Consider the following 8,258-nt stretch of genomic DNA (forward strand, 5'->3'; position numbering starts at 1 on the left):
ACTGTTGGTCAAGGTTTCCCAGCACTGCCTGTACCACTTGGCTCCACCCATTGGTGCTACGCAGCACCACCTGGTCCAACTGCGGTGGAGATACCCAAGTATACAGCAAGTTCATTTTTACCAACTCTAGCATTTCCAGTAAGGTTTCTGTCATCTCTAAACATCCCATGTCTAAACAACAGAACTTTCTAGGGTCTTTTACCCTGTCCAAGACATGGAGGGGCTCAGCGACTGCAGGTTGAGAGGGTGAGACATTTGAAGAGACCTCATCCTCCTTGGAGGTACCCATCATCACAGCTTGTTGCTCCCCTGGAGAGCTGTCAGACACATGTCTCACACTTATCCCTTCTGCACCAGTGTTGGTGAGCCTCTGCAGGTCATTACAAGTCACACTATCACTTTGATACTCCATATCATTTAGCTGTGGAGCTGTGGACAACACATCTGCGATGCCAGTGCCCTGAACTGTTTCTTCAGAGGGGAGGGCATCAACCTTTGCAGGGACCAGGACGCCCTCAACCACCGGCGGCTCTGCGATCCCCCTGTCTGGCATAGCAGTTGTGTCCACACCCTTGTTACTTAAGCTAGCCCTATCCAGCATGGCTAGCAATTGTTTGGCCCAGCTGTCCCAGTCCATTGTGGTTCCACCATGGGCGTTCCACAGTGTTGCATCACCTGCTGTAGAAAGCCGCACAGAAACCTGGGATTCATTAGCTTTAACTGCACATTCCTCACTTCTATATACATCATTTTGTAACACCACACTTTTATCAACGTTGCATTGGGGTGATGCTTAATCACCTAAAGCTTGGTGCAGCACACCATTCTGAACACCTTTTTCTGGTGGCATTACAGACACATTCAGCTTTGTACACTCAACTTTTGCAGGCTGAATTAACCCCTTGCCCACTGGGCTACATGTAGGGTTGTGGGGCTGCGCCCACTCGCTCTCACTGTGTGAATTAGTCCCCCCTTGTTCCACCAGCATAGCACCAGAGCCATCCTGGGCAGCCTCTGACTCCAACACATGGAAACCCCATGAGACTTCCATGGACAATCCTGTGCCTCTGCCTGTCATGGGAGATCTCCTACTCTCATCACTGGTAGTGAACACATTACCAACCTCACTCTCAGATATGACATTACAAGAAATACATGTTTCAATGTCATTACACTCATCACGTTTAGCAATAGTATCACTTTTGTTAGTACGATCATTAGCATTCTCATTACATGTAGACACAACTGCTGTTATTGTGGTTTGTTTATGAGCCACCATAACCTCTGAGCGACTCTTCACAGCACCTGCTCTCTGTAAAGGGCACTTTTGCCTATTTGGGCAGCTCCATAGCTGACCTGGGAAACTCTCTGCTCTAACACTGCAAGCTCCTTGGAAGTTTCCCTGGGCAACCCTGCAGCAGCTGTCACTAGGGAACATGGTACCAGCACTGTTTTGGTCACCCCTAGCTCAATTTTCCCAGCCATCTGCTGGATCATAGCAGGCATATGCAGAGTCCCCATGTCCTTTTCAGTCTTTAGCCCTGCGTCTAGTTGGGCTTTACGCTGCGCCTCCCCACTGCTCTGGGTAGCACAATGCAGAAAGTCTATGTCCATTTGTACTGCGGATCTCCCCACTGGACATACTCCCACTTCACTGGATTCAGCATCATAAACTGAAACAGTCTTACCAGTTCCTGCAGCTGATGTCATAGCCTTCACTTGAGTGCGTTGTCTCACTGGTGTGGTGTCTCCACAGGCTGACTCCCCCATGTGGCCAGGGAGCAAAACTGCAGCCTTTCTGGACCCACTGACGCCCCCTGTAGGTAACACAAGATCCTTGTTGCTAGGGGTAACTGCAGACTTGCGCTCCAAAGCTGGTTGGCTATACCTCATGCAGGATTCAGGCTGATATACTCTCCTTTCTGGACTGACCCCTTTGCCTAAGTGGCCATGACAGAAAACCTTACGTTTCTCTGGATTTCCAATTCCTAGGACTTCCAGCGACACTTCTCCCATCCTGGAGCATTGCTGGCGGCCCATGATACGATGGAACTCTCCTCTAAGAAGGATTTCCTCTTTAAACTTGCGATAGTCATCCTGGCCCCCATCCATCAAATGGTAAACCGACCGGAACTCTATCCGCAATAAGGTTTGCAGCAGTTTTGGCCACCGGTCCCTAGGCCATTTTCTCTTTACAGCAACTTTTTCAAATCTTACAAGGAAGTCTCCCACCTCCTCTGTAGGCTGCATGGGTTGCATATAGTCAGAGGCCAAGATCTCAGCCCCTTGCAGTGCACCCGACTCTTTGCGATTCCGCTTGAACCATTCATTCGCTGTCTCACATGTCACTGGCCCCTTTTTACTGGTCCTACAAGGTGGAGACATCTTCTCAGACCATGCTGAGCTCACTTCTTGGCATCTCCTCCATGACTGGCTCTCACTCGTTGCCATTGGATACCACTTCTGAGGACACAGCTGATCACAATCATTAGTAGATGAGCTCCAGAATTCATCAACCTCCCATCCAGCTTGGTTATTCCACAAACATTCCTGTGACAAGGGGCAATGGGCAACAGCATGTCCCCACTCACTACAACGGATGCAGCGCAGAGGCCTCCTTGCGTCATGCTGTGGCACCTTTGGGCTCAGGCTGCCAGGAACAACATCCTCTTTAACTTGATTAAACATGAACTTCTTGCTTTTTGACTGCCTCATCCTTGCAATCACATGCACACAGCAGCTTGTAACAGTTCTCAGCAGAGAAAGGAAAAAAAAAAATCTGATGTTTAATTCTTCCTTCACAGGTACACAACCTGCATGCAACACAGTCCATCAAATAAACGTATACGCAATGCTGTTCGCCTGGCTGCCACACACAGCTAGCAGTAGTTCCTGATGCGACTCACCATGGAGCAAGGACCCGGATTCCACCGTCTACATGCCCGCATTCGAACACCACTTGTAATGTTGGGGTGATTAAGCACAATTGGTAGATGCACGTTTTAGTCTACATCAGGCAGGCGTTTTATGGTTAAGGGCCTGGTAGCCCACGTTTATTATAAGAAAACAAAAATATTTAGTTCATCCAGTAATCCCACGCAGGGGTTTAAATTCATTCAGCACACAAATGAACATACCAAGCCACCTGGCTCTCAATTGTCAACAGTTCCTCTGCTTGCTCCCAACAGATTTGTCAACTCTTTCCAGCCCCCTGGACTCACCGACTTCCTTAGTCTTCCTGACTCTCAAGGTTGTCAGCCTTTCCCAGTCCCTTACACGGACTACAGTCTCCCACAGGGCAAACCACTCTTCAGCCAGCAGCAAGCTGTTCACACTCCTCCTCCTTCCACACCAACAGCCCTTCATTTATATGGCTTATATGCAGCTGGGCACACACCCTGCTCGTTAACATCAAGACCCAGACACAGGGCTGGAGATATGCAAACTCTGTGTCTGCGTCTCGTTTTCCTCCAATTTCATAGGGACAGAGCCTTGCTCTGTCACACTGTGCACAAATCAAGGTCCATAAAGACATGGATGAGCGAGTTTGGGGTGAAGGAACTTGACTGGCCTGCACAGAGTCCTGACCTAAACCCGATAGAGCATCTTTGGGATGAATTGGAGTGCTGACTGCGAGCCAGGTCTTCTCGTCCAACATCAGTGCCTGACCTCGCAAATGTGCTTCTGGAAGAATGGTCAAACATTCCCATAGACACACTCCTAAACCTTGCAGACAGCCTTCAAAGAAGAGTTGAAGCTCTTATAGCTGCAAAGGGTCAGCCAATTCAATATTGAACCCTATGGACTAAGACTGGGATGCCATTAAAGTTTATGTGTGTGTAAAGGCAGGTGCCCCAATACTTTGGTAATATAGTGTATGTTAGAAAAATGTACCTAGGCCTAATTTTTCACCATAGAAGGGCATATCAATACCAAAAGCTAATCAGAATTTGAAGTTTTAGGTGGGCACTAGGTTATTGCATCAGCTTTTTTATTACTTTAGAGTCCTGGTGCCCAACTTGTGACCCAGGAGCCACATGTGGCCCTTTTGGCACTTGTGTGGCCCTTGGGGTCCCAGTAGTCTTAGCTTTGATGCTTATTAAGGACAGTTTAAGTATTATTTAAACTGGCTTCTAGTCGTTCTTTTATACTATCTTACTTTTTTCAGCACACTCACTTTTTTTCCTCTGATCCTTTATATTTTAAGGGATCTGTTAGACACACAATTGCCAGCAGTTGTATAGAAGCCGTAATAGCTGTGATCTATATCCATATATGTCTCATGTAACTTGTCTCCAGTCCATAATTGTCTCCTGAAGTACTCTATAATCCCTAATCTCCAACTCCAATAGAATGCTTGCAATCTCTGACAGCTTTCAGTAGCCGTAAATGTACTGAATGTTGTGTGCCACCCTTTAGTGACTTAAAGTCCTTATATCAAGTGGGGTTGACCACTACTGCTTCAGAGACTCCAGCTATGTGATTTCCCTATTGTAGCAGGTGTGACTCTGCCCCATCCTATATGGACACAATAAAGGTCCTGCTCTCTTTTACTTGGACAACAACTGTTGGTATGTTCTACATCAGTGGTCTCCAAACTGCATTCCGAGGGCTGGATGCAGCCCCTTACTTGCCTTTATGCAGGCTTTGGGGCATTTTTCCTCCCCCTGATACAAGACACTATTCCACTTACACCAATATTGGGGCATAATTCCTGCTACTGACATCAACAGGCACTATTCCTCCTACTGACACTAACAATGGGACACTATTCCTCCCACTGATGATGGGGTACGATTCTTCCCACTCATACCAATTATGGGGTAGGATTCCTCCCACTCATACCAATTATGGGGTAGGATTCCTCCCACTCATACCAATTATGGGGTAGGATTCCTCCCACTCATACCAATGATGCCAATGATGGGATAGGATTCCTCCCACTCATGCCAATGATGGGGTAGGATTCTTCTCACTCATACCAATGATGGGGTAGGATTCCTCCCACTCATACCAACGATGGGGTAGGATTCCTCCCACTCATACCAATGATGGGGTAGGATTCCTCCCACTCATACCAACGATGGGGTAGGATTCCTCCCACTCATACCAATGATGGGGTAGGATTCCTCCCACTCATACCAATGATGGGGTAGGATTCCTCCCACTCATACCAATGATGGGGTAGGATTCCTCCCACTCATACCAACGATGGGGTAGGATTCCTCCCACTCATACCAACGATGGGGTAGGATTCCTCCCACTCATACCAACGATGGGGTAGGATTCCTCCCACTCATACCAACGATGGGGTAGGAGTCCTCCCACTCATACAACGATGGGGTAGGAGTCCTCCCACTCATACAACGATGGGGTAGGAGTCCTCCCACTCATACCAATGATGGGGTAGGATTCCTCCCACTCATACCAATGATGGGGTAGGAGTCCTCCCACTCATACCAATGATGGGGTAGGATTCCTCCCACTCATACCAATGATGGCGTAGGATTCCTCCCACTCATACCAATGATGGCGTAGGATTCCTCCCACTCATACCAATGATGGCGTAGGATTCCTCCCACTGACACCAACAGGGCACTACTCTTCCCACTGACACCAACAATAGGGCACTGTTCACATCCAAATACCAAAGATGTTTATGCCTACTGACGCCAGGATGATTTCTACTCCCAATGACCACGGTCTCGCCCCCCTAAAGTCTGAAGGCCAGTAAACTGGTCTTTTGTTCAGACAGTTTGGAGACCCCTGTTCTACTTAATTAAAAATCCATCAGGAGAGGGTGACACTATTATTTGGATTTCTGACAGTCGCTTCTATTACAAAGGATACTGTGCTTGAGATATCTTGCCACTGGACAAAAGAATTAACTATTCACTAACCGGCAACAAATTTGTTAGTCAAAGAAAAGGTTGTCAGCCTTTATCTTCTTATGGACTTCAGGTCCGCTACGTATTGAAGAAAGAGGCCAAGCATGATAACCAGGGAAATAACGTTTTCAGAATGGTTCAGTAACTGTAGCCTGCGTATTTTTGTCATGAAAGGTTCACTTTAATATTAGTTGCTGGTCTTGCTATAGATGGTAGAAGGGATCTATGGGGGCTACGAAAGGGTCCACAAGTTAAAAAAAAAATTGTAGTGGTGTTGGGTGATTTTGGTGTGGGACCTGTATGCTTTCGATGCTGGGTGAAAAGGGCCAAGGCATTTAGTTAAATGATGTGTGCTCAAGAGAAGGATAAGCCAATCTAAACTCATACTCCCCATTCACATAGCTCACCTGATCAATTCTCTAGGATGTTGGGTATATTATAAGCAATGCAGAGAGCCTGGAGCAACATATTCACCTGAAAACCTAATGCCGCGTACACACGATCGGACTTTCCGGCAGACTTAGTCCAGCAGACCGGAATCCGTCGGACAATTCGTTCGTCTGTGGGCTCCAGCTTTTTTTCCCCAAAAGTGAGACGGACCTAGAAATAAAACATGTTTCAAATCTATCCGACGGACTCAAGTCCGACAGACTAAAAATCAGGAACAAACTATTCGTCTGTGTACTAGTCCGATGGACCAAATGTGACGCAAGGGCAGCTATTGGCTACTGGCTATTGAACTTCCTTGTTTGTTCCCGTTTACGTCATCACGTTTAAAACAAACAGGCTTTCAAACGGACTTAGTCCAGTCATGTGTGGACAAGTCCGTTTCGTTCAGAAAGTCAGTGGGACCTCCGCTGAAAGTCCATCGGGAAGACCGTCGGACCTAGTCCGTCAAAGTCCGGTCATGTGTACGCGGCATTAGTATTTCAGCCTGCCTATTTCTCCAATTATGTATTCTAATGTTAAGATCTGCTCATGTAATTGTGTGATTCATTTGCAGAGCGTGCAGCCCTCATCGTGTAGACCAACAAATGTCGACAAACCAGGAGTGCTGGATGATAGTGCCGGCTTTGCAGATGTCACAAGAGAAACTGAGGTTCCTCCATTATCAAGGGTGCCTGAACTTGAGATAAGTGTGGATGAATCGAGCAATGGGGGTTCACAGTGTTCGAGTTCTTCCGAATCACCCGGCGCAAGGGCCAGCAAGGGAAGTCCTACACCACGTGATGTGTTACCAAGAACACCTAGTATTAAAAGCTCAGGCAGCACTCCTACAAAGAGACCAGAGGAAATTGAAGATCCTACACGAGCTTCTAGCTCTGTTTATAGCAGGGAACCAAGCAGACAACAGCCAGAAGAGGACAGCTTTGAGATTTCCAAAGATTTGAGTTACTACAGACTTCAGTACAATGATAACCCATCAGTGGACCTCATGTCTGGAAACAGTGTGCCGGAAAAGAGAACAAGAACCTCAGGAATCGGGGAGACAAGTGACAGCAAGGCCAATAAAGAAAAAGAAAAGCCCAGGGAGAGCAACCTGCACGATCCCCTTGTTATCGCACTTTCAGCTGCTGTTGTTTGCCTTTCGATATATATAGTATGGCTCAAATACAAAAACTAAGACTCTAAAGGAACACTCCACTTTTTAATTTTCTTTTCCCATAATGGCACGGCAGAATTTCTTAAATCAATTCATTATGATTCTGATCATTTTAACATGTACTTAGTTTTATACACTGCTTTGTGGGCCATGTCACTTGAATGGACATGGACAATGGTGGAGGGGGCATGCCTATGGTTATGCAAATAGTGACTCTGAGGAAGTCACTATTTTCATACTTTCCTTGGGAAGGCTAAAAAGAAAAATCAGGTACGGGTGTGAGCTTACAGCCTCTGCTGTTACAATAACTCTTCTAACATTTCTAATGGTGCTTCTAAAGGTAGTAGAAATGATGGAGTGTAGGCACCTAGTGGTGTTCGCTAGTATCTGTGTTAATTTGTGTGCAAATCTTTGGATTCTCAGCCCAGGATGTACATTTGGCCTCGGCTTTTGACCAAGTCAAGATTAAACTCCATCCTGTCCCAACACTAAGCCCCGTCATCTAGCTGACAAATGCCAGAGCCTTTACTGCCTACTGAAGTTTGACAGAGAGAAGGACTTGGCATTGTGAGGGGTTGTAGCTTAATGCCGACTTGGGGTTGAAGACTTGTGTACAGTCTGACACATGGATCGAAGACTAGCACAAAAACTTTCAGACACCACAAGGTACCTGCACTCTAGATGTTTTGTTATCTTGATGTAGCCAAGTGCTGGCTGAGTTATTACCTTCAATCAGGGGACACTCCTTTGTATGCTATACATGGAGC

General features: G+C 46.7%; 1 protein-coding gene across 2 annotated transcripts in view; it reads left to right on the top strand.

The window, feature by feature from the left end:
- Positions 1–7,521, top strand: part of MAVS (mitochondrial antiviral signaling protein) — a 75,117-nt gene extending 67,596 nt beyond the window's left edge. For both annotated transcript variants that reach the window (XM_077478004.1, XM_077478005.1), the window contains one exon: positions 6,892–7,521. In XM_077478004.1, coding sequence (XP_077334130.1) covers positions 6,892–7,512 — 621 coding nt within the window. In that variant the 3' untranslated portion in view covers positions 7,513–7,521. The remainder of the gene's footprint in view (positions 1–6,891) is intronic.
- The last annotated feature ends 737 nt before the right edge of the window (positions 7,522–8,258 follow it).

The sequence above is a fragment of the Lithobates pipiens genome, unplaced genomic scaffold, assembly GCF_037356315.1.
Source record: "Lithobates pipiens isolate NorthernLeopardFrog02 unplaced genomic scaffold, aLitPip1_a1.2 Scaffold_13, whole genome shotgun sequence".
In the NCBI taxonomy this organism is placed as follows: Eukaryota; Metazoa; Chordata; class Amphibia; order Anura; family Ranidae; genus Lithobates; species Lithobates pipiens.